This window comes from Phyllobates terribilis, unplaced genomic scaffold, assembly GCF_046119375.1.
Source record: "Phyllobates terribilis strain yellow unplaced genomic scaffold, ASM4611937v1 Scaffold_1__5_contigs__length_1240528914, whole genome shotgun sequence".
In the NCBI taxonomy this organism is placed as follows: Eukaryota; Metazoa; Chordata; class Amphibia; order Anura; family Dendrobatidae; genus Phyllobates; species Phyllobates terribilis.
The window spans coordinates 603,325,693-603,352,806 of NW_027362761.1; the positions used below are offsets into that span (position 1 = coordinate 603,325,693).

Sequence of the window (27,114 nt, forward strand, 5' to 3'; positions counted from 1 at the left end):
AAATTAAAATACAAAATAATCCTCACCTGTCCGCCGATAATCCTTATGTGATGCTGTCCAACAAAAATCCCCAGCCGTGCTACATCTGGATTGTTTGATGTGACTGCTCAGCAAGCCAGTAGCGTGAGAATGCTCCTGCAGTGTCTAGCGCTGCTCTGACTAAGGTCACCGGAGTTCATAGCCAATGAGCTCTGGTCACCTTACTGACGTCACTGCTCGCTGCACTGACCAGTGTGTCCTGGCTGGCGGGCTGAGCCATCGCTCAACACACCATACAGATGTAGCAGAGCTGGACTTCGTCACGGGACATCATCAGTATGGATTATCTGCCGACAGTTCAGGATGACTTTGGTTTTTTTTTATTTTTCTTTGGATATTATTAAATGGGTAAAAGGGTCGGGAAGTGTTTTGTTCAAATAAAGGACTTTGCTCTGTGTGTGTTTTTTTTACTTAAACTGATGGGGGTTAGTAATGTGGGTGTCTTGTAGACGCCTCTCCATTACTAACCTTGGGCTTGAGATCAGCTGACATTACAAAGCTGACATCAACCCCAATATTATTACCCCATTTGCCACTGCACCAGGGAAAGTGGGAAGAGCCGAGGCTAATGGATGCGCCATTTTTTGGGCGGCTGCAGGCTGATGTTATTAGTTTGGGAGGGGGTACAATATGCATGGCCCCTTCCTAGGCTATTAATACCAGCCTGCAGCTGTCTGCCTAGCCTTTTCTGGTTATTAAAAATAGAAGGGGCCCCCACATCATTTTTTTGGGAGGGGGTCACCCCTTGTTAATAACCAGTAAAGGCTACGCAGATGTTAATATTAATCCCCTGGGAAGATCTATGTATATTAATGTTTATTACCCGCTTCCCAGACTATAAGCATCAGCTGTCCTCTTTCCCCCTTTTCTTTTTTTACTTTAAATTCTTTAATTATTAGCTAAATCCATGTACAGCAGCTCCACACGCCCTGCACTGATGATATATCTCACTGACTCATTTCTATCTTTCTATATCTATAAAAAAATGTTTTATTAGTTAGAAAATTAGCCTGAAATGTCAGAGAATGACCGTCTGTAAAAGCTGATGTTATAAACGCGTTTGATACGGATGTCATACAGATGCGAGACAGGTGAGAGAAGTCGCATCGTACTCGCAAGACAATCATCCTACTTTTCAGGAATATCCGACCAATTTTATTTCAGCCGATGAGTGCGATCCCTTAAATGCGACATGTCAGTAACGGCAGATTGACGTCAAACTGGCCATAGATATAAGTATTGGGGAGCAGGACTGCAGACTTAAAATGCAAAAGGGGGAGAACGGAGGAAACTTAAAATTGGTTTTGTAAATTTTGTTTGAAAAATAAGAAATTGCTGATTAAACTTTTACCAAAAATAATAAATATGATGTGAAGTAGACATGTGGTAAATGTTAGTTATACCATACACAATAGTTAATACATATCTGGTTAAAAGGCATAAAAATTAAAAGTCCAACATTTTTTTTGAAAAATTTTCGATATTTTCATAAATAAACGCAAAAAAAAAGCCAAATCCTAAATTTACCACTAACATGAAGCACAATGTGTCACGAAAAAACAGTTTCAGAATCAGCGGGATCCGTTGAAGCTCCAGAGTTATTACCTCCATAAAGTGACAGAGGTCAGAACTGTAAAACATTGGCCCGGTCAGGAAGGTGAAAACAGACTGGAGAGTGAAGGGGTTAAAGGGATGTTTGTTCAGAAGAATATGTATTATGGAGCTTTTCTGTGGAGTCTGACCTGACAATCTCTCCTTGGCTCCCCGTGTGCATCAGTAAGCGCCCATGACCCCGGTGCCGGCTCTCTAGTTGTCCTTTCTACACATTGATAGGTACTAACCGCTGTGTACCGGGTGCTCCCCACAACACCGTCCTTCCGGGCGCTGTGACTTCATCCGTCAGCCGTACATGTGCCCTTTTTTCCTCCTTCAGAGACAAACGCAGAACTTTCCGCGCACTTGCTGCCTATTTTAGTGTTTATATCGAGGCGGATGTTGAGAGTTATCTCTATTTAAAGAAGAATAAGAAAGCGGTAACTCGTCTTTTAATAGAACGGAAGGTTCTCTCCTCTTAGTGATCCCAGAGGATCCTGTCCAGGAGGGAGGCCGTGTCCTCATGATGACATCATGAGATCTCAAAATACAATCACTGGTAAATGGTCACCGTCCTTCCCCCAATCTACATAACGGTGAATTAGGACAGAAGAAACCGATGGATAGAAATGTGGAGCTTTCTCCAGCTCCTCTGTGGTTCCATCCCTGGAAACGAAATTTGGAGAAGTTGTGTTTCTTAGTACGGCTCCTTCATCTGACTGACGAGGGTCTTCTCTGTCCCTCTCCTCAGGGTCCTCATCCTCCGGGTGCAGAGCAGAGAGCATTAGGCTTTGGCCTCGCTGATTATCACTTCATACTTGAGGCCACAATGTGCTGGGTCCTTGGTACCGGTGGTGAGGACCACAACAATGTAATTTATTCCCTGATACATAAACATAGAATTACTGGTACTGAGAGACGAGTCTCATATATAGACAGATACACGGCAGGTCATGTATTCAGTCTCTATGTCTCCACAGATGGATCCAGGAGGAGAAATCCACCAGAGAGATGTCCCCGTCCTCTGTATTCACAGGACTGTCCAGAGGAGAATCACAACATCCCGGAGGATCATCAGGTAGATGACACTGAAGTCCCCACAACATCGGACCATGAAGTGATGGGACCTGAGCTCATCTTACATTTTTATTTTTAGGGTGAAGATCTGGTTGATATTAAGGTTGAGGTTATACATGGAGCACAAGAGGCGATCGCAATATGGGCCGATCAGCAGGGTGAGGAGGGAAACTGTCATGTCTGTTCTGTGGTCACCTTCTACTACTCCCATAATTTCATCATAACATGTGTGGTAGATCGCTCACACGGAGGTAGACACAGGTACACTGTTTCTTTAAAAACTTCTCGTTGGTTTATTAAAATGCAGCATAAACCAACACTGAGTCCATAAAAGAAATCACGGCCCTTTGGCCAAAAAGTTCTCGTTGGTTTATTAAAATGCAGCATAAACCAACACTGAGTCCATAAAAGAAATCACGGCCCTTTGGCCAAAACAGGAAACAAAGCAAAATGGTAACACAAAAGCACAGTCTTTGTGATAGCAGGGATCCACCTACTGAGAGTTCAGCAACTCCACTTGGTTCAGGAAAAACAAACACAAGATCCTCTCTGGAGCTAGCTTCTCCAGACACTGAACACTGAATGCCTCAGTAGGACTTGTATTTAAATCAAAGACCACACTCTGAGATGGAGATATGGTGAATGACCTCCCACCCTTCACAATGATCATTCACAAAAAACACTCCCTTTTAACATGGAAGTTTAACCTCTTTAAGCAAATAACATGTTGGAGCAAATTTCATGGTTTCAATTCACAGAAGCTAATAGCCTCCATGAAATATATCTTCCCTCTATCACTTTACCAGTGACTTTGCCACACATGACACAATCTATTCCGTCACTGTGTGTTTCCTACAGATGGATTCAGGAGGAGAAATCCACCAGAGAGCTGTCCCTGTCCTCTGTATCCCCAGGACTGTCCAGAGGAGAATCACAACATCCCGGAGGATCATCAGGTAGACTGTGCTGAGCCCTGTACTGGATCTGTATATAGGGGACATTTCTGATTGAGGTCATAGATGTCACAGATTTTCGTGGTTTCTTGTATTGTGCTGATTGTTACATCTGATATATCAGGAGGAAGATCCAACTAAGAATAAAGTGAAGGACGAGACAGAAGAAGAAGCGATGACGGGGGGGGATCAGCCGTCTGTGAGTGACGGGAAGGAGGAGATTCCGGTAGATGTTTCCACAGGTATGTAATAATGACCGGCGTGTGATGATGATGATGATGACCGGCGTGTGATGATGATGATGACCGGTGTGTGATATTGTATGAAGTCTCCGGTACAGTGAAGCTTTATCCGCTGTCCACATCACAGCAGAAGCGTCCGGTGATGGCGCGGCTGCTCCTGTAGAGTCCGGCTGTGCAGTGATGAATACCGGGGCCGCCTTCACACCTCTTCTTAATGATTTAGGAAGCACATATTAGTTTTCCTTTACCTTCTATAATATTCCTTCCATCCTTTACGTCCATATTTTCCTTACACAAGTCCCTGCTGCCATATAAATGACTGAGCTTGTCCTCCAGGTTATGAATCTCCCCGTCCTATGGATCTCGGTGATGTAGCAGCCACTGCCTGGTGCTGACGAGTGACGACACATGTCACATGTAGAGTCGTCCTACCTGTCGCCTCTGTTTGCCTCCCACTGCCTCCTACATTGAGGCCGGCTTTCTGGTACCTCCTCATCCAGGCCGGCAGCCCGGTGGCATGAAGACCCCTATGGTAAGTCAGTAAGTGCCATGCTATGGAGGTGTGGGTCAGACATACTGCTGTCGTCCCTCTGCCACGATGGAGGCCATCTTGGATGTAGGAGGACCAGAACACAGGTCTTAGTCAGAGACAAGCGGAGGACACCAGGTAGGTGACAGTACATGACAGATGTTTAGTCCTCTGTGCCGGGTGGAGAATTGCTTCATCATAAAAGGGATTAGGAGCTCGTATCTAGAAACAGCTGCGATGGCCGCATCTAGAGTTGTCGTTATCTTACATCATGTCGGTTTTTGAGATCTAGTTCAACCAACGTATAAACATGGAGACTAAATACTACCCAGAGGGGGCGCCCTTCACCATGCACGGATTATATCCCCTGTCAGCGTCTCATTTATGGTGAATCTTGTAATATGGAGAGATTCACTATATGGAGAATAGTATTGGGCCACCTGCATTAATCACTGCATTCTGGCTTCTCCTTCAGGCCCTGTTGTCCCCCCGGTGTATAACATCCAGCCCTGTCCCACCCCCCAGTATATAACATGTGGCTCCTCGGTATGTATTGGTTACAATGACAACTGCTGGGTATATAGATCCTGGGGGGGCATACTCAGGGGGTGATATGTGCAGGAGAGGCCAGATGTTATACAGGGGTTATATTCACAATAACCAGGGTGTACTTTATTATAAGAGCACATTGTGATTTTGGGAACGTCCCTTTAGAAGAATCTTCACTCTCGGTCTCTCCAGACAAACAAGATGTCGTCTAGGAATCGTCCCCCCATCTGAGCCTCTAACTTCAATAAATAATTCTCTTTCCAACAGTAAAATACATAAATTACCAAAAGAAGGTAAGAAGACGTCCTCATCCAGGTTCCGAAAGTTTTAAGTTTTTTTTTTTCTACCAATAAATTGGATGAAATTCTTTTTCCGACAAGAATTGTTACCAAAGAAAGAAACTGCTGCTCAGATTCCCGGCCGTTCCTCCGACATTTATGAATGACATGATAACCGGGTGTCACCGTTCTCCATACATGTGTCCCCACACTTCTCACACTCAGCGCTGATTGGACAATGTAGGGGAACAATGGTAACGCCCAGTTGTCAGGATTTTCTTACATTTATAGGGTGAATAGCAGAAGAACTGCAAAGCTTAGTGACCAATAACATTATGACTCCGGAAATGAGAGGACGAGAAAGTAAAAAAATCTATAAAATAATGGATCTGTAAGGCCGATAATGGGGGAAATGATTTACAGATAAAATGACCAAACAACTTACAATCCTAGAATGTTCTGGTTGGAGGGGACCACCTCCAGGGTCCCCGTATCCAGCCCCCTGCTCAATGCAGGACTCACCATCTCAGACAGATGTCTGTCCTGCCTCTGTTGGATTGTTTCTTCCATTCTTGATCGTTTATTTCTCATTACTGACCTCGCTGTATGAGGAGCTTTTTTGTGGGGGATGAGTTGTATTTCTCATCTTGTTACTTTATCATCTTTATTCTGCTGTTATTTTTTAGAATTTTTCTCTCTTCATGAGCTGCACAAGTTGAGTGATAAAACGACCGTCCACCCTGAGACTGAGAAGTGACTATACGGTTATCATATATAGACTCCCTTCCTTGTGTCCTCCATTTGCCTCCTGTAACGGTGAACCGATGGAGGAAACCTGGCAGTTCCTAATAATAAGGCGCTTACACACAGTCTCCATAAAGCCGGTCCCAGAGGTTTCCCGGCTTCCATCTTTTTACCACTGTACAGTGATCTGGACTTACAGCACAGACACCGGGGCTGCTCCACATAGTAGTGCTGGCTGGTAGAGCGAGCTGGCAGAAGAAGGTCGACATGTCAGATCTGACCCAAAGATGGCAGGTGCTAGACAATCAAGAAGTGGGGACGAGGTCAGAATCAGGAAGCCGAGTAACAATGGTCCTGTAGATGGAGGCCTAAGTCACCCGGGGTATTATGGAAGCCAGACAAGGTTACCAAAGACAAACAGGAGCAATGAACCCAGGTGCAGAATACATCTGTAACTGGTGACGCCCCGCAGACTGCTGGGAGATTACTAGGATGTGGTGCTGCCCCATAGGTCACAGCACAGGAAAGGCAGGGGAGGGTGGGGTAGACGTATTACTGCACTCCCCATACCACTGCACTGGCTGTCCTGGAAGCCGGGGGAAGGGACCACCGATCTGAGGGGGCAGCGGAGGGCAGAGGACCCCATAGGGGACTGTACAGGGAAATGTGTAGTGTTCAGTCCCGGGGTGGAGGGTCTCTGTAACTGCGGTAATACAACTAATCCAAGCCAATAACAATATATTTATTTCATTTTCTTTTAGGACTTTTCTACAATAAATACTTTGTTTCTTTTCAGACATTTTTGTGTTGCCAAATCCTGCCGGCCATAAATCATAAGCGATGTATTGTTACATGGTGACAGTATTCCTCATTGTTCCCATATAATATACACAACGTCCTGATCAGTCTTTATTACACAAGAATAAGAGGAATAAACTTCATGAATTGTAAGAATAGACGAGATGGAAATAGGAAACTTTGTCCCCGGAGTCTCCACAGAAATCTGCGTATTTCTTCTTCCGTCTCAGGATTCTCGGTTCCGGGGTAAAATCTCTATTCAGTTAGGAAACATTGTTCCATCACTGAGATCGGAGGTGACGGCCGCTCCTGATAAGATTCTGTGTAGGGGGAGGGGAGAGGAGGGCGGGGCTAGAGGCCGAGCTCCTCCCATCTACATGGACTCTGACCAGTAGTGACCGTCCTCTCCTATCTCAGTAATGGGACGCGTACACCCGGCGTCAGAGGCTCAATGCAGTGAGGAGGAGAAGCCGCGCGCATGCGGTAGGTTTGTCATGTTCTCAAGCCCCCAAAGCCGTGATGACATGCTAAGTGGGGCGACTACTCTGGGGTCACGAACGCCTCATCGACAAGTCAAAGGCCTCATTTACATATCATAAACTTTAGAAATACAATACTTTTTCTAAAGATCTGTTTGTGTGTTTAATGTAATAGAGATGTTAGGCGGAGAGTTTATATCTGCAGACACAACTGCTGCGGGTTCTGGGGGCACAGGGAACGGACAGTTTCCCTTTACACATAATTTTTAAGGACATATATTTAGTGTTTTGGGCAGGGGTGGATGTATCACATGTGCAGTAGGTTCAGCTGCATATAGACCAAGTAATGTAGGGAGGCTCCAGGGGGTAAGGATGATCCATGGTGTAGGGAGGCTCCAGGGGATAAGGAGGATCCGTGGTGTAGGGAGGCTCCAGGGGATAAGGAGGATCCATGGTGTAGGGAGGCTCCAGGGGATAAGGAGGATCCGTGGTGTAGGCAGGCTCCAGGGGATAAGGAGGCTCTGTGGTGTAGGGGGGCTCCAGGGGATAAGGAGGCTCTGTGGTGTAGGGAGGCTCCAGGGGATAAGGAGGATCCGTGGTGTAGGGAGGCTCCAGGGGATAAGGAGGATCCGTGGTGTAGGGAGGCTCCAGGGGATGATGAGGATCCGTGGTGTAGGGAGGCTCCAGGGGATGATGAGGATCCGTGGTGTAGTGAGGCTCCAGGGGATAAGGAGGATCCGTGGTGTAGGGAGGCTCCAGGGGATAAGGAGGATCCGTGGTGTAGGGAGACTCCAGGGGATAAGGAGGATCCGTGGTGTAGGGAGGCTCCAGGGGATAAGTATGCTCTGTGGTGTAGGGAGGCTCCAGGGGATAAGCAGGCTCTGTGGTGTAGGGAGGCTCCGGGGGATGAGGAGGATCCGTGGTGTATGGAGGCTCCAGGGGGTAAGGAGGATCCATGGTGTAGGGAGTCTCCAGGGGATAAGGAGGATCCGTGGTGTAGGGAGGCTCCAGGGGATAAGGAGGATCCGTGGTGTAGGGAGGCTCCAGGGGATAAGGAGGATCCGTGGTGTAGGGAGGCTCCAGGGGATGATGAGGATCCGTGGTGTAGGGGCTCCAGGTGGTAAGGAGGATCCGTGGTGTAGGGAGGCTCCAGGGGATAAGAGGCTCCGTGGTGTAGGGTGGTTAATGGAATAAGGAGGCTCCAGAGGAGACATGGAGGCCCATTTGCACTACAGGTTGCTCACATACTGGAATCGTTCCGCTTTCTACCACTGTAGATTTTTCTTCTCAGACATTGGAAGAAGGACTCCCCTGGGTCCGGTAATTTGGATTTAACCCTGTAATATGACTTCGGTGCTATTTCATTCTTATAAGGGTTCGTATCATGTCCTTAGTAGGGTTGAGCGAGTATGTTCTGTCCAAGTATGCTCGGGCCGAGCTCCGAGTATTTACAGCTGCTCGGTGATAAGGTTAGATCGCTCCCGGGTGCATGATTTGCAACTGTTTGACAGTTTTATTACATGTGAGGAATGTGTAAGAAATAGACATTTCTCCCATGTAATAAAGCTGTCAAACAGTCGCAAATCATGCACACGGGAGGGATTCAACCATATCACCGAGCAGCTATAAATACTCGGTGCTCGGCCCGAGCATACTCGGCGAAAGGGTTGATAGAACATACTCGCTCAACACTAGTCCTTAGGCATATTGTGGACATGATTACGGCGGCCACCTTTATGAGGCCCACCTTTATGATTAGTCGATCTCATTTGCATGCGGTAATGTAAGATTAAAATCAATTTTTAATTGTGTGGACACTTTTCTACACTAAGAGCATGATGGGAAGCTTGAGAGAGTGAAATTGCACTGGTGGTACATTAAGGGGGTAAATCCTGATGACAGGTTCCCTTTAAGAACTGTCTATTTGCCGTCTAATCTCTGCCACCCCTGACTTGTGCCAATATCACCAGATTATAAGTGTTATTCACTTTACCTGTCATTGTGTTAATGTTATGACATGTAGTTGTCCTCCTTATTACTGGTATTTTCACTGACGAGGGTCTTCATTGTGAGATCCAGAAAATAAAAGTGTAAATCTCTTTGGATATGATTTTTTTAACAACACAAATCTATCTTTCATTCTTATAGGAAATCCTTGTGAGAATAAAGGTTTATCACTAAATTGTAAAAAAGAAGATATCAGGAAGCACTCTAATGGAGAAAACCTCATCACCCTTCCTGCACCTCCTGGACTTCACAGCACTTCACTTTCTTATAATCCTCCTGATCATGAGGAATCATCTCCTGAGCAATCTCACATTATTACCAAAAGTCCAGGTGACACAGTGGATACAAGATTTCAGTGTGACAAGCAACTTACTAAAAGCTCAGCTCAGACACAAAGAAAACACAAAGGAGAAAAGCCATACTCCTGTTCAGAATGTGGGAAATGCTTTACATATAAAACAAAACTTGTTATACATCAGAGAAGTCACACAGGAGAGAAGCCATTTTCATGTTCAGAATGTGGGAAGGCCTTCACAAGTAAATTAAGTCTTGTGTTGCACAAGAGAAGTCACACTGGGAAGAAGCCGTATTCATGTTCAGAATGTGGGAAATGCTTTACAGATAAATCAAGATTCATTATACATCAGAGAATTCACACAGGAGAAAAACCATTTTCATGTTCAGTATGTGGGAAATGCTTTAATGATAAAAGGACTCTTAATAAACATCAGAAAACTCACACAGGAGAGAAGCCATATTTATGTTCAGAATGTGGGAAATGCTTTGGATATAAAGGGAGTCTTATTAGACATCAGACATTTCACACAGGAGAGAAGCCGTATTCATGTTCAGAATGTGGGAAATGCTTTCCAGCTAAATCAAGATTTATTATACATCAGAGAATTCACACAGGAGAGAAGCCATTTTCATGTTCAGAATGTGGGAAATGCTTTACAGATAAATCAAAATGTGTTAGACATGAGAGAATTCACACAGGAGAAAAGCCATTTTCATGTTCAGAATGTGGGAAATGCTTTACAGATAAATCAAAATGTGTTACACATGAGAGAATTCACATGGTAGAAAAGCCATTTTCATGTTCGGAATGTGGGAAGTCCTTCACAGATAAAGGGAGTCTTATTACACATCAGAGAATTCACACAGGTGAGAAGCCATATTCATGTTCAGAATGTGGGAAGTCCTTCACAGATAAAGGGAGTCTTAGAAAACATCAGAGAATTCACACAGGAGAGAAGCCGTATTCATGTTCAGAATGTGGAAAATGCTTTACAGAGAAATCAAAATGTGTTAGACATGAGAGAATTCACACAGGAATAAAGCCATTTTCATGTTTGGAATGTGGGAAGGCCTTCACAAGTAAATTAAGTCTTGTGATGCACGAGAGAAGTCACACTGGGGAGAAGCCGTATTCATGTTCACTATGTGGGAAATCTTTTGTAAATAAATCGTATCTTGTTAGACATGAGGGAAGTCATACAGGAAAGAAACTGTAATCATGTACACTGTGTGTTTTAAATTTTTTAATAAAATTGCTCAGAATAATGAGTACACTTCCTTTGATAAATAAGATTGTCATTAATATCTCACTGAATACCAGAACAATTTCTAAAATTTTCCTTTTCCCCATGACCAGTGCCACACGAGAGAGGGAATTCACCCAATAAGGACAGGAAGCGTACTGAATAAGAGGGCTGCACCTCTACCCCGCATCATTTTTGTGTCCTGTCCATGAGGGAACCTGAAGCTGAAGAATCAGGAGAGGAAAGTTAAAGGAGAAACTTACCCAGGCCTTGCCTGGAAGAAAGGCTCCTTGTCTATAGTGCCGGTGTCGGGTCCTGGAAGCGCCACCGCTGGTCACTTGAGGGCTCATGTAGATGCGAGCACCGAAGTCCTTTTGGATGCCTGCTGGCCCCAACAATGTCCCAGGCTTGCGCATGTGCAGGACGCCCTGGGATTGGTGCGCCCTGATGAAGAGCATGCCAGAGACTTCTGACCTGAAGTGTTGGATTTCACTTCCAGGGGGTCTGGAGAAGGCATGCACAAGGGGGTGGGGGAGTTGCTGTGGCTGGTCCCTCTTTTAAAATCACGCCTGACTGCCTAAAGAGTGGGTTTGCTCTGGATCTCCTTCCCCACGTGATATGGAGGAACGTCAGTGCCAGGATCAGAGTTCACGCAGCAATGGCAGTCTCATGAGTTGCAGAAGTGACAGTACGACCAACCACGAATAATGGTGTGATTTGATCCAGCCTCTGAATCTGGTACCCTTATTAAACTCCAGAATGCTGACTGATCTTTGTGAAATTTCACCATGGTAATTAAGTCCCTTTTTCTTGTCTCTAATTACTAGGAACGGCTTAAGAAATGTGGCACAAAAGAATAAGGAGTGAACCCTTTGTAGGGATAAGTTACCTGACTTGTGGCAGAAAAGACTGTGCAGATTGTATACAGAAAACTGCATGTGAAGAATCCACTAACTTCATGGATTTGAGATCCGTGATCAGGACACAAGTTAAGAATTCCCTTGAGACCCTTATTCATAAAAAAAGGAATAGAAAGGGAAGGAAAGGGTCCAAAAAACTATCACCTGATTTAGATGAATCTATAAAGTCGGAAGGTGAATGTGGATTGGATTCTTGTTCCTTTTCATTCTTTAATGGCGATACAGGGGGTAGGCCATGCTTTCCTATAAAAGTCGCAGATAGGTTGATTAAGGCTGTGAGAGCTACCATGGGCATCTCAGATCCTAAGACCCCCAAATCCATACAAGAGTTCATGTTTTGTGGATTAGAGCAAAAAAAAGAGGCGCATATTTCTAATTAATGAAAAGATTCAGGCTCTCATTAAGAGAAAAAAATGAAGAGAAAGGGTTCACTACCATCATCTTCTTGTAACGGGTCTGGGAGGCGGAACCTCTGGGCTACTATACAAGGGGGCGGTCCTTGTAAGGGAGCGGGTGGCGACCAGGCAGGCAGTCACAGCAGGTGACCGGAACAGTCTCTAGAAGAACGGGCAGGAGGTCATGGCAAGTGACCGGGGCAGTCTCTGGATGAACGGGCAGATGGTCACGGCAAGTGACCGGGGCAGTCTCTGGGTGAACGGTTGGTATGACCTGTGGCGGCTGATGGTAGACGTGAGCTCCCAGGTGAGCAGGCGAGAGTCTCTGGATAAACGGGTGGTCACAGCATGTGACGGCGGAGCCTCCAGGAAGACCAACAGACAGGCGGCAGATGAGCGCTCCCAGGTGAGCGGGCAGGAGTCACTGGACAGGCAGGTGGTCACAGCACGTGACGGCAGAGCCTCCAGGTAGGCTAGCAGACAGGTAGCAGATGTGCGCTCCCAGGTGAGCGGGCAAGCTGGTCCATAGACAGACTGACAAGAGTTGGAAGGCAGACCGTCGGACCTCAGGCAAGCAGGCAGGTAGTTGATGTGCGCTCCCAGGTGAGCGGGCAAGCTGGTCCTTAGACAGACTGACAGGAGTAGTAAGGCAGACCGTCGGACCTCAGGCTAGCAGGCAGGTAGCAGGATATCAGGCAGGAATTAGACAGCAGACTGGCAGGAATCTGGCAGGTAACTGGCAACGGGACCTGAGGGCTGAAGCAGAGTAGTGAACAGTGCTACAACATTGCTCGGGCACCTCCATTTTGGAGGAGGTGCCTTTTATATGGGAGGTCCTCCGGCAATTGGCCGGGGACTCCTTAGGACGGCGCGCGCGGTCCCTTTAAGAGAGGGGGAGCGCGCGCGCGCGCCCTAAGCACACTGCCGGGGAAGGAGCGCGTGCCGGAAGCAGCGGGGAGAGCAGCGCTGGAGGACGCCGCGCCAGGAGCGGGGAGGTGAGAGGGACGGCGTCTCTGCCTAGAACGGGGCAGAGACGCCGATGCTACAGTACCCCCCCCCTTTAGGCCCCCTCTTTTTTTGGCCAGAAAGAAATTTCTCAAGGAGAAGCGGGGCGTTGATGTTCTCCCTGGGTTCCCAAGTTCTCTCCTCAGGACCAAACCCCTTCCAATCTACCAGAAAAAAGGTTTTTCCTCTTACCCTCTTGGAGGCCAGAATACTCTCTACCTCAAAGATGTCATCAGCGGAAACCGGAGCAGGAGGGGCACCTGGATTTTTGGAAAAAAAGTTAAAGACAACGGGTTTGAGGAGAGATACGTGGAAGGAGTTGGGGATCCGTAGGGTGGCCGGGAGTTTTAATTTGTAGGCCACAGGGTTAATTTGCCTGAGGACTTCGAAGGGGCCGATGAATCGAGGACCCAACTTGTAGGAGGGTACTTTGAGCCGCACATGTTTGGATGAGAGCCAAACCTTGTCTCCCGGACGGAATTGGGGCGGATCCAGACGTCTCTTATCAGCATATCTCTTCATCCGCTCAGAGGAGAGAAGAAGAGCGGACCTGGTGCTCTCCCAAATAGTAGAAAATTCGCTGACAAGAGACTCCGCAGCAGGGTTGTCCACAGAAACGGAGACAGGAAGTAGAATCCGGGGATGTTGGCCACCGACTATAAAGAACGGGGATTTGGAAGAGGACTCGCTCTCATGGTTGTTATAAGAGAACTTGGCCCATGGTAGGAGATCCACCCAGTCCGAGTGGTGAGCATCAACGAAGTGCCGGAGGTAGCTGGACAAGATCTGATTGATCCGCTCCACTTGACCATTGGACTGAGGGTGGTAAGCGGAGGAGAAATCCAGGGTAATGTCCAGCAGCTTACATGTGGCTCTCCAGAAGCGAGAGGTGAACTGAACCCCATGATCCGACACGATGTGGAGGGGCAGACCATGGAGACGGAAGATGTGGCGGATAAAGTCTTTAGCCAGCTCGGGTGCAGACAGAAGACCAGGCAGGGGAATGAAGTGGGCCATCTTAGAAAAACGGTCAGCGACAACCCAAATGACAGTGCAACCGGCAGAAACTGGAAGGTCGGTGATAAAGTCCATAGCGATGTGTTGCCAAGGAGCAGCAGGTACGGGAAGGGGCAGGAGATGGCCGGCAGGTAGATGTCGGGGAACTTTGTTACGGGCACAGGATGAACAGGTCGCGACGAAGTCTACCACGTCCTTACGCAGGGTAGGCCACCAGTAATGCCGGGTAATAAGTTGGAAGGTCTTCTTTTGGCCAGCATGGCCAGCTAGTTTAGAAGAATGTCCCCAGCGAAGAACCCTCTCCCGATCTGGCACAGCTACGAACGTCTTACCGGGTGGAAGACGAGTCAGATCCAAGGGGGCCACATTCATCACCTTGGAGGAGTCGATGATGTGCGTAGGTTCCTCCTCTTGATCGGAGGACAGGAAGGACCGGGACAAGGCATCAGCTTTGACGTTCTTGTCCGCCGGACGGAAATGAAGAATGAAGTCGAAGCGGGCAAAAAACAACGACCACCGGGCCTGGCGAGGATTGAGTCTCTGGGCATTTTGGAGATATGCCAGGTTTTTGTGATCCGTGTAGATAATTACCGGGTAGAGAGCCCCTTCAAGCAGATAGCGCCACTCTCCCAGTGCCAATTTGATGGCTAGCAATTCCCGGTCTCCAATGGAGTAGTTGCGCTCCGACGAGGAGAAGATTTTGGAGAAGAAGCCGCACGTTACCATTCTCCCAGTAGAAGACTTCTGGGTGAGCACCGCTCCGGCTCCGGAAGAGGAGGCATCAACCTCCAGGTAGAATTGTTTATTACAGTCCGGACGGTGCAGGACGGGAGCAGAGGCGAAGGCTTTCTTTAGGGAAAGGAAGGCCTCCTCGGCTTCAGGCGACCATGTTCTGGGGTTAGCCCCCTTACGGGTAAGTGCAGATATGGGAGCAGTCCGAGACGAGAAGTGTGGGATGAAAAGACGATAATAATTAGCGAAGCCCAGGAATCGCTGTATCGCCTTCAAACCTTCAGGACGAGGCCATTTTAGAACGGAAGAGAGCTTCTCGGGATCCATTTGCAGACCTGTTTGGGAGATGACATAGCCCAAGAACGGAAGGGAGGTCTGATCGAAGAGGCACTTCTCGTATTTGGCGTAAAGGTGGTTCTGCCGAAGCCTAAGCAGGACCTGACGAACATCCCTCCGGTGTGTGGGGAGATCCGGAGAGAAGACCAAGATATCGTCCAGGTATACCACTACGCAGGAGTACAGGAGGTCACGGAAGATGTCGTTGACTAGTTCCTGAAAGACCGCGGGAGCATTACAGAGACCGAAGGGCATCACAAGGTACTCGTAGTGACCGTCCCGGGTATTGAATGCCGTCTTCCACTCGTCTCCTTGATGGATACGGACCAGATTATACGCTCCTCATAGATCCAGCTTGGAGAAGATCCTGGCGCTCTTGAGACGGTCAAACAATTCGGAGATGAGTGGCAGTGGATATTTGTTTTTTACCGTGATGAGATTGAGTCCTCTGTAGTCAATACAGGGACGTAGCGAGCCGTCTTTGTTTTTGACAAAGAAGAATCCGGCTCCAGCCGGGGAGGTAGATTTTCGGATAAATCCCCTAGCCAGATTCTCTTCAATGTACTCAGACATGGCTCGGGTCTCGGCTGCAGACAACGGGTAGATACGCCCACGGGGAGGAGTGGTGCCAGGTACCAGGTCGATCGGGCAATCGTATGGCCTATGGGGTGGCAACGTCTCAGCTTCCTTCTTACCGAAGACGTCCGCATAGGGCCAATAGGGAGCCGGGAGACCAGGTAAGTTAGCTGGAGTAGGCTGAGGGCGAAGTGGACGGACCGGGACCAGGCAGGTCCTATGGCAATCAGGACCCCATCGGAGTACTTCACCGGACCGCCAGTTCAATACGGGTTCATGTGTCTGGAGCCAAGGTAGACCTAGCAACAGGGAGTGAGAAAGTCCGGACAGCACATGGAATGAGATCTCCTCAGAGTGCAGCATTCCCACCTGCAGGGTTATGGGTTCGGTGACGAGCAGGATGGTCTCCGAGGGAAGTCTTCCATCCACGGAGGCGACTGACAATGGTTCAGCCAGGGACTTGGTGGGAATATGGTATCTCTCTACCAGAGACTGGGAGATGAGGTTTCCAGCAGCTCCAGAATCCAGATGGGCGAGTTCAAAGAGACGGTTTTGTCCCCAAGCAATAGAGACCGGTAAGGTCAGAGACGGAGAGGGCTTACTTTTGTCTAGGACGACCTCTCCGAGTGGTCCTAGACACTGGCGTTTCCCGGCTTTTCCGGGCAGGAACGGATGAAGTGCTTCATACTGCCACAATAGAAACAGCTTCCCTCGGCTCGGCTAGATTCTTGGCGAGAACCGACCATCTTGGTCTGGTCGACCTGCATAGGCTCAGGAGAGTGTAGCTGAGGAGAGACGGAGGGAGTGACGGGTTTCTGAAAAGTAGGAGCTAGACGTGGAAACCTCCTCTCACGGGTGACCTCTTTGGCATGCTCCTGGAACCGCAGGTCAATCCGGGTGGCAAGAGTTATTAGATCATCGAGAGTGGTAGGAATATCCCGACCGGCAAGTTCATCTTTTATATGGCCGGACAGACCCTCCCAGAAGACGGAAACCAGAGCGTCATTATCCCAGGCCAGCTCCGAGGCAAGGATACGGAACCGTATGGCATATTGGCCCACGGTGAGACTTCCCTGACGGAGGCGTAGCAGAGATGATGCGGATGAGGTCTTCCGTCCGGGTTCGTCGAAGACTTTCCGGAAAGCCGTGAGAAAGGCAGGCAAGTCGGACACCAGGGGGTCTCCTCTCTCCCATAGAGGATTTAGCCAGGCCAGGGCCTCTCCGGTGAGATGGGACATGATGAAGGCAATTTTGGCCCTGTCGGAGTTAAACTGGTGAGACAGGAGTTCAAAGTGCAGGGTGCACTGATTTATGAAGCCCCGAGCCTGGGCGGAGTCGCCTCCGAAACGAGGAGGTGCAGAAAGCCGGGGTCCGGGGTAGGATACCATGTTATTAGTGGGCAGTGGAGCTGCCGGATTGCGAGTCATGGCACTGGCGGTGGTTGCAGGCAGAGCAGTCAGAGTGTCCAGGCGAGAATTGACATTCCGCAGGTGACCCAGGATGGACTCCTGTTGGGACCTCTGACGGGACAGTTCATGACACAGGTCCGAGAGCGAGGGAGCTTGGGGGCCACCGGGTTCCATGGCCCGAGCAAACTGTAACGGGTCTGGGAGGCGGAACCTCTGGGCTACTATACAAGGGGGCGGTCCTTGTAAGGGAGCGGGTGGCGACCAGGCAGGCAGTCACAGCAGGTGACCGGGACAGTCTCTAGAAGAACGGGCAGGAGGTCACGGCAAGTGACCGGGGCAGTCTCTGGATGAACGGGCAGATGGTCACGGCAAGTGACCGGGGCAGTCTCTGGGTGAACGGTTGGTACGACCTGTGGCGGCTGATGGTAGACGTGAGCTCCCAGGTGAGCAGGCGAGAGTCTCTGGATAAACGGGTGGTCACAGCATGTGACGGCGGAGCCTCCAGGAAGACCAACAGACAGGCGGCAGATGAGCGCTCCCAGGTGAGCGGGCAGGAGTCACTGGACAGGCAGGTGGTCACAGCACATGACGGCAGAGCCAGCAGACTGGCAGGAATCTGGCAGGTATCTGGCAGGTAACTGGCAACGGGACCTGAGGGCTGAAGCAGAGTAGTGAACAGTGCTACAACATTGCTCGGGCACCTCCATTTTGGAGGAGGTGCCTTTTATATGGGAGGTCTTCCGGCAATTGGCCGGGGACTCCTTAGGACGGCGCGCGGTCCCTTTAAGAGAGGGGGAGCGCGCGCGCCCTAAGCACACTGCCGGGGAAGGAGCGCGTGCCGGAAGCAGCGGGGAGAGCAGCGCTGGAGGACGCCGCGCCAGGAGCGGGGAGGTGAGAGGGACGGCGTCTCTGCCTAGAACGGGGCAGAGACGCCGATGCTACACTTCTAAGAGAAGATGCCAAAACAAGACTCGTGGAATAAGATCCCAAAGATAGACGTAGCAGTGGCCAATTCATCCAGAAAATCTACCTTGCCTTTTGAGGATGTGGGTATTCTGAAAGACCATCTGGATAGAAAAGCAGATGGTTACTTAAGACACACCTGGGAGTCCTCGGTGGGTGCCCTGAAGCCAGCGGTCTCTACGACCTGTACAGCCAGATCTATGATTATCTGGTTGCAACAACTAGAAGGTCAACCGAAGGATAATGTCCCAAGGGAAAAGATCCTGGCTGATGCAGGGAGCAGCAGCTTTTATTGCAGATGCCTCAACAGACTCAGTGAGGCTGGCAGCCAGGTTAGCGGGCCTCTTTATTGCCACTCGTAGGGCGCTATGGGTAAAAAGTTGGCCTGGGGATGTCCAGTCAAAGACCAAACTGTGTTCAATCCCATGTGATGGGGGCTTTCTTTTTGGTCAAGTTCTGGATGACATCTTGGACAAAGCTAGAGATAAAAATAAAGGATTCCCAAGTTTGTCTATCCCAGAATACATGAGTTCCTTTTGGAATAGAAGATACAGCCGGAAAATATCTCCTAGGGAATCAGGGAAAATAGGAAGTCAGAAGACTAAAAAAAAGGTTTCATGATTGGGGGGTCGCCTTCAGGGGGAAGGAAGTCTTCCCAGTGATGTCATTCCCCCGGAAGGAGGAATGCTTTCCCTCTTCCTCCATGCGTACGAATAAAATTCATCCCATGTCTGGATTCTAGGGATAGTGGAAGCAGACCTAAAATTGGAATTCCAGACTATCCTTCCACCCCTGCGAACCTTCATGGTGACACGATCTCTGAAGGTCTTCCAAGCAATAGTTAGTCCTGGAGGCAGAGTTTTTGGTCCTCTTGGAGGTACCCATAGAAGAATAAGGAAAGGGATTATATTCCCCCCCTTTCTTGATAAAGAATCTGGATGGCACTTTCAGAACTATAGCTGACTGTGACGCGGGTGCCACGTGATGCCGATGCTGCGGGCCGCCCCGCCTATCATGACGCGGTATGCATCATCAAAGGTCCTCAAACCTATCGATCAGACTATGGACATCCGGTTTTTTACACACGTGGTGATTGGCGTGGGCACATTTAAAAGGGATCACATTGACACTGACACATACTCCCTGACGAAGGTTCGCCGAAACGCGCGTTGGGGTGGATGTACACCACCCGGCCGTTGGTACGCTCCTGGCTTCCTGTATCCAAGGTAGCTATATATTTTATCTTCATACGGAATCATGACTTATAAACTACCCTAGATGGATGGGAATATTAGAGCAGTGTTATGGATTGGAGAATATTTATTTAATCATCGATAATATTGTCGGGCCATAAGGGCTGGCTGTGTGATATGTCTGTTCTCTTTTCTGTACATGGTCATTGGTGTTTACTACTCCTTATGTAATCTAATTGACTTTTAACTAAGATATATTCAATAGAGATTTATATATTTTTTTACCTCTAAGTAATGTTTATAGGCTTTATGTCGCTATTTTTTCCTTGGTCATTTTTCTCAGTTGTTTTTGCGATGCCCTCTCGTTAATCGTCCATGAGTCTCCCCGTTGTGGTGGTGTATTAGCTGCGTGATTATGCGGACTCTTCTGTGGTATGCCTTAATGAGAAAAGATGCATACTACCATGTTTCAATCCATGCAGAAGCTGAAAAATTCCTGAGAGTGGCCTTATCCATAAACTAGAGAATCAGACATTTTCAGTTCAGGGCCCCGGCCTTTTGGTCTGTCCATGGCTCCGAGAGTATTTACAAAGATCATAGTGGAGATGACAGCGAATCTTTGTGAACAGAACACCCTAATAATTCCATACTTAGACTATTTCCTGACGGTAGGCAGATCACTAGAACCCTGCATATAGGGATGGTGGATCGGCACTCCGTTAGCGTGGTGCACGTGGAGTAGAATATGCAGAAAGGAAGTAATTCCCGGCATTCACGTATTCAGTGAATAATTGCTCACTAGATCGCTCACTCAGCTGCACACGGAGGTAGACACAGGTACGCTTTCTTTAAATCTCTTGTTGGTTTATTAGAATGTGGCATAAACCAACATTGAGTCAATGAAAATAAAACAGCCCTTTGGGCAAAACGGGAAAACAAAAAAATAAAATGGTCACGCAAAACACAGTCCTTGTGTTAGCAGGGGTCCACCTGCTCAGAGTCTAGCTACTCCACAAGGTTCAGGTCAGCTCAACACAAACATGTCTGGAGTTTGCCTCCCCAGACTTACTGAACAAGTAATGCCTCAGCAGACCTTGTATTTAGACCCCAGACCGCACCTTCCGGTGGAGATATGGAGAACAACCTCCCGCCCGCTCTATGGTTGTTCTTATAAAAACATACATTTTACAAGTGGTGACTTAACCCTTCTCAGCAAATAACATGCTGAAGGAAACTTAACGGCTTTATTTCACTAAAGCTAATGGCCTCAGGAAAACATATCTCCCCTCCAGCACTTTACCAGTGACTTTGTCACATCTTTTATTTCATTGCCAATTCCAGTGGACATTTCAGCCCGTCCCAGGCTTTTTTCAGCAATGCAGTCGTCATATAATCACTAGTTTATAAAGGATTACACCTCAGAAGTGACATCAGATGTAAAACAAAAAAACGCCTAGCCGATATAATTATTCATGCATGATTCCCGTATAACATAATCTATTTTTTATTTTATGTATTTTTTGAATTATTATATTATTCACGGCTACGTAGATGTTATTACATTAAATATAATTAATCAAAGCTATATTGATGAATCATATACTACTATACAGAAAGTTTATTCCTTAGAACATTATAGTGTATCAAATCTATTCTATTAGTTATTTTTAAATTAATCCTCTATTAGATTTATTTCTATTCAATTTACTAATATGAAGTTGAAACATGATTATCTCATTATATTATTATTATTATTATTATTATATCATACGTAAATTATCTTATGAAAATGTTTTACTGAAATGAAAATAACTTCCACTTGGACTGTGTCGAGTATCATCATTGAAATTACATCAGGTAGGGATTCATCAATATTAAATCAGCGCAACAATGTTGTCTAAACCAAAGAAATACCGTATTTTTCGGACTATAAGACGCACCTAGGTTTTAGAGGAAGAAAATAGAAAAAAAAATGTAAGCAAAAAATGTGGTCATGATGCCCTGTTAAGGGGGAGGGGGTCGGCTGCTGACACTGTTATAGGGGTAATGTCCCCCAATTCTGTTAATATTCCCCATCCTGGTCTGTATGGCCCCCTCCTTCCTGTTATACGTGGCCCTCATCACCATCCGGATATGCATGGCACCCCTCAACCCCATCCTGATATGCGTGGCACCCCTCATCCCCATCCTGGTCTGCATGGCACCCCAATCCCCCATCTTTGTATGCATGGCACCCCAATCTCCTATCCTGGTATGCATGGCACCCCTTGATCCCCATCCTGATATGCTAGGCATCCCTCATCCTGGTAGGCATGGCACCCCTCATCCTGTTATGCATGGTCCCCCTCATCTTGGTATGCATGGCACCCCTTATCCCTCTTCCTGGTATGCATGACACCCCTCATCCTGGTATGTGTAGCATCGGCGTCTCTGCTCCCTGCCAGGCAGAGACGCCGTCCCTCTCACCGCCGCGCTCCCTGCCCGGCGTCCTCCAGCGCTCCTCTTCCTGCTTCTGCCGGCGTGCGCAGCTTCCCGGGCACTGTGCTTAGGGCGCGCGCGCTCCCCCCCTCTTAAAGGGGCCGCGAGCGCCGCCCTAAGGAGTCCCCGGCCAATTGCCGGAGGTCCTCCCATATATAAAGCACCTCCTCCAAAATGGAGGTGCCCGAGCAATAATTGATGCACAGTGTACTTACCTCTGCTTCAGCCCTCAGGTCCCGCTGCTAGCCTGACTACTAGTCCTGCCCGCCAGCCCGACTATCAGTCCAGTCCGCCAGCCTGACTACTCTCCAGTCCGACAGTCTGTCTTCCGTCCAGTCCGCCAGTCTGTCTATGGGCTTTGCCCACCTGCTTACCTGGAAGCACCTGCCTGTTACCTGTCAGCCTACCTGGAGGCTCCTGCCCGTCACTTGCCGTGACCACCTGTCTGCCTACCTGGAGGCTCCTGCCCGTCACTTGCCATGACCACCTGACAGCCTACCTAGAGGCTTCCGCCTGTCACTTGCCGTGACCACCTGACAGCCTACCTAGAGGCTCCTGCCTGTCACTTGCCGTGACCACCTGACAGCCTACCTGGAGGCTTCCGCCTGTCGCTTGCTGTCTCTGCCACTTCATCTACCCGGATCTCTCATCAGCCTGCCTGCTGTGCCCATCTGCAGTATCGGTCAGTCTCAGCCATCTGACGCGTGGGAGTCACCTGCTCTCTTACAAGGTCGTCCCCAGAGTAGCACCTGGTCCCTCTGCTCGGTCCCTCCCTGGTCACGGAGTCGTTAGCCGCCGTACGACCTTGGTCGGTCCGAGTTGATACTTAGTTACGCCCCTCTGGGTCCCTCCTTGTTCCGCAGCACAGAGGTTCCACCATCCGGATCCGTAACAGTATGCATGGCACCCCTCATCCTGGTATGCATGGCACCCCTCATCCTAGTATACAAGGCCACCCCCTGATCCCCATCACGCTGCACACACAAAAATAAACAATTATAATCACCTCCTCTCTCCTCCAGCGCTACGTCCCACTCTGCTGTCGACACTCACTATGAAAGGCGTGCATGGCGTCCCTGCCATGTGCCCTCACAGTGTGAGATGCTGTTCTGGAATAGTTACTGCTCCCTGCGACAGAACTGTGTGTGTGTGGAGCAGTGACCATTAACTCACACGGTACCTGCAGTACAGCTCCTGCTGCGGACGGCGGTCTTTGTGCCCACTATTAAAGACCATGAATATTCACTACAACCCATGGGAGTGGATTTTGGTGAATATTCATGGTCTTTAATAGCGGGAACACAAACCGGACAGCGGCAGCAGGAGCCGCACTGCGGCTACAGTGTGCGCGCTTTTGAGGAAAATTAATATTCATTGTTCTCCACGCCCATGGGCGTGCGGAGCAGTGAATATTCATTTTCTTTAGCAGCGGGCACAGTGTAGGCTGCAGCAGGCGGCTCCTGCCTCTTGTGCCCCGCCGCCGCTCCCCCCACACCCCTCACCACCCACAGCCATAGATATATAGTACGGGGCACAGTTCGGACTATAAGACACCCCCACTTTCCTCCAAAATTTTGGAGGAAAAAAGTGCGTCTTATAGTCCGAAAAAATACGGTATATTTTTTAATCACAAACAAATTTAAGGTAAAAATAAAAGATAAAATTTCATATATTGTGACTCATTTCATAACCTTTACTAATACATTCGGGGATAACGTTTTTACATTATGTATCCAATACGCCTCACTTCGGAGGAGCATTGTCTTTATATTACCACCCCTCCTAGGAATTCTAGGAATTATCATCTGTTCCAGCTCTTGGTATTTTAATTGTGCGATAGTATGTGTGTTTTTTTTTCCTGAAAATGTGCTGGAAGAGGTAATGGCAATACCAATAAAGGTAATATCTCCGCACCTTATTGTGGATTTGTGCTTATTAATCTTTGTACCAACTGATTGTGTCGTTTCTCCACTATAAGCTAAACCACAGGGACATTTTACCATATAAATCACGTTATTGGAGAGGCAAGTAAAAAAAACCTTTTCTTTTTCGTGGTTGTCCAGTTTGAGAGTCATAAAAAAAAGAAATTCTCCTTTAGCAACATTATTACATTGGAAACATCCCAAACATGGATATGTACCGTTTTTTCCTACTAGAAATAAAGGTCTGTTTAGATTCTCTCTTTTCACTACCTAGGTCCGCACGCACTAATTTATCTTTAATATTAGTCAACTTTTTGTTACAAATCAATGGGAGATTCTCAAACTGTGATATCTGAGGATACGCATGATGTCAGATATGCCGATGTTTTTTAACAATATGATCAACTTTTAAATTGATTGGATGATAATCCCTGACAAAAGGTATCCTGTGTGATAATGCACTTCTAGATCTTTTATTAGACAGAGAATCCTCTTTAACTTTCTCTAACAGGTGGCGTGGATAACCTCTCGCCATAAAATCATGTCGCATTTCAGTACGTCTCTGTTCACAAAGAGATGGTTCGGACACAATTCTGCGTATCCTTTGGAACTGTGATTTAGGGATAGCCCTCTTAAGAGAATAAGAGTGCGCACTTTCAAAGTATAAAACACTATTTTTGTCTGTATTTTTTTTCTATATAAATCTGTATCCAGACTATTATAATTTTTAATAATTGATGTATCTAAAAAAATTTATTCTTCCCAAATCGTGTGTCGTGGTAAATTTGAATTCATCCCAAATATTATTCAGATATTTTTCAAAATCTTGCATTGCCTCTAGTGTGGCCCCTCCCATATGCAAATGACATCGTCAATATATCTATACCACGTTTTCACCTGTGTTTGAAAATAAAGTATGTTTGTATATAAATCGTTCTTCAAAGAATGCCATATATGCATTTGCATATGGGGGGGCCACATTAGCACCCATCGCCAAACCCCTCCGTTGACAATAGAAAGTGTCCTGAAAGAGGAAATAGTTCTCATTGAGGACTAGAGAAAAAAAAAACGATAATGCAATCAATTTGGAAGTGTGTAAATTCATTTAAATTCAAAATCCAATGGATCGCCTCAAGTCCCTTGTGATGTCCTCTAGAAGGGTATAAATTAGCTCCATCAATGGTAACTAATATAGTATCATCTCCAGTATCATCAATCATTTTAATTTTTTTCAAAAAAATCTTTAGTATCCAGAAGAAATGCTTTTGTTTTGTTTTTTTGATTAATTGAGGAGGATCCTACCAACATGATTGATAACGGGGATAATACCGAGTTAGTTGATGCCACAATTGGCCTTGCCCGGAGGATCAATTAAGGTTGTATGCACCTTTGGCAGTATATAAAATACAGGTGTAAGGGGATCCGTCTTCACCAAAAACTCCGCTAATTTATCATCAATAATACCCAGGTTTTTATATTTATCAATCATGTTGGAAATTTTCCTCTGAATTTTGGGCAAGGGGTCATGGCTCAGTGGTACATAGGTCGTCTGATCTGACAATTGTCGCAATATTTCTTTTTTTAATATTTGTAACTATCCATTACCACCACTGAACCACCCTTGGCTGCCGGTTTAATTTCGATCGAATCGTCATGCGTTAAAGAAGTCAATGCTTGTCTGTCTCTAAAACCCAAATTCATTCTTGGATAAGGACCACTTTGTCTATCTGCATACATGAATTTTGGGTGGAGAGGAAAAGCTTCTTTGTCTTAATCCCAGTTCAGAGGCAGTAAAGCATTTCAACTGTAATACAGGTAAAGTGCATGCAGGTGTAATCACATTTGAAAAATACATTTTAATCTGACATTACGGAGAAACTTAATGTCCAAATCAAGTTGAAATGCATTAAGTTTGAACATAACACTAAATGAAAGTCCTTTCTGCAATACTTGCATCTGAATTGCAAAAAAGTTTTTGATGAAATGTTTATAACAAGGGACTCCTCTCTACCCGAGATCTTGTTTGCATCGCAGGTGTAGCTGTGTCGGTGATGGCGACCTGCTCTCCTCCTCTTCTTGTGATGTTCTGCTTCTTTGTTCTTGCGGAAAAAGGACATGGATTCCTCCAGGATCCTGAGAACTCGCTGCTAGAATCAGATGAATAAAAATCATTCCTAAAACATTGTCTGGGATTTCTAATCCTATTGAAAGTTTGCTCTCGCCATCTATAAACTTTAATTAGAAAGATAGTCTTCAGTGTCACGAGTAAATTTCCTTCTTTTTCTCTCTCGTAAATCCTTTCAATGAATATCCAGAACAGAATTACAAAGATTCCTTCATAATGGAAAGTTTATCAGATTTCAAACAGGAGGTTAATTGCTCTTCAATATTAGCACTCTGAACTTTAAGGTCAGCGATGGCTTTATGCAATCTGTCAATAGTTAGTAACATCAAATCCATAGAGCATTTATTAAGCACTTGCTCAAAATCATCGCAGAATATATTATCTTCTGAAAACAGCGTCGAGCGTAGGTTAAACCCTTAAGTCCTGCTGTATTTTCTTTTCTCGATAATATTCTACAAGTGTTTCAGCATGCAACTCGTATGAAATCAACCTCTTAGTTTCCCCTCTCAAAGTCCCGTCTTTTGAACTCACTTGTTGGGATTGTCAGGAAATCTGTTCATATTGTGGATTGCGCCATAATTCTAGCGGCTTCTTCCTCATTGAAAATCCGACTTGTTGCAGCGATGGTGAAAAATGTGTGCTCGTATCCCAATATGAATACAGGGATGGTGGATCGGTGGTGGTGGTGCACATGGAGTAGAATATGCAGAAAGGAAGTGATTCCCAGCACTCACGTGTTCAGTGAATAATTGCTCTTTTATTTCATTGCCAATTCCAAAGGATGTTTCAGCCTGTCCCAGGCTTTTTTCAACAATGCAGTCATCATACAATCACTAGTTTATATTAAATTAGATTAGATTAGATAAGTCGCATTATTATTTTTTATTATTATAGCACTATTAATTCCTTTACGCTTTACATGTTTAAAAGGGATATACACAGCAAACAACAAGTACAATAATTGGAACAAAAACAAGTCAGCGACTGGTACAGGAGGAGAGAGGACCCTGCCCGCGAGGGCTCACAATCTACAAGGGATGGGTGAGGATACAATAGGTGAGGGTAGAGCTGGTCGTGCAGCGGTATGGTGGAGCAAGGGTTACTGCAGGTTGTAGTCTTGTCGGAACAGGTAGGTCTTCAGGCTCCTTTTGAAGGTTTCCACGGTCGACGAGAGTCTGATGTGTTGGGGTAGAGAGTCCAGAGTAGGGGGGATA

The 27,114-nt window shown here is 46.9% G+C and overlaps 1 protein-coding gene across 1 annotated transcript in view; it reads left to right on the forward strand.

Moving 5' to 3' along the window:
* The first annotated feature begins 6,966 nt into the window (after window positions 1-6,966).
* The window catches only part of LOC141150985 (uncharacterized), a 62,641-nt gene continuing 42,493 nt past the window's right edge, over window positions 6,967-27,114 (forward strand). Inside the window, exons 1-2 of the mRNA XM_073637022.1 lie at window positions 6,967-7,048; window positions 9,430-10,779. Of these exons, the coding sequence (XP_073493123.1) occupies window positions 6,967-7,048; window positions 9,430-10,779 (1,432 nt within the window). The remainder of the gene's footprint in view (window positions 7,049-9,429; window positions 10,780-27,114) is intronic.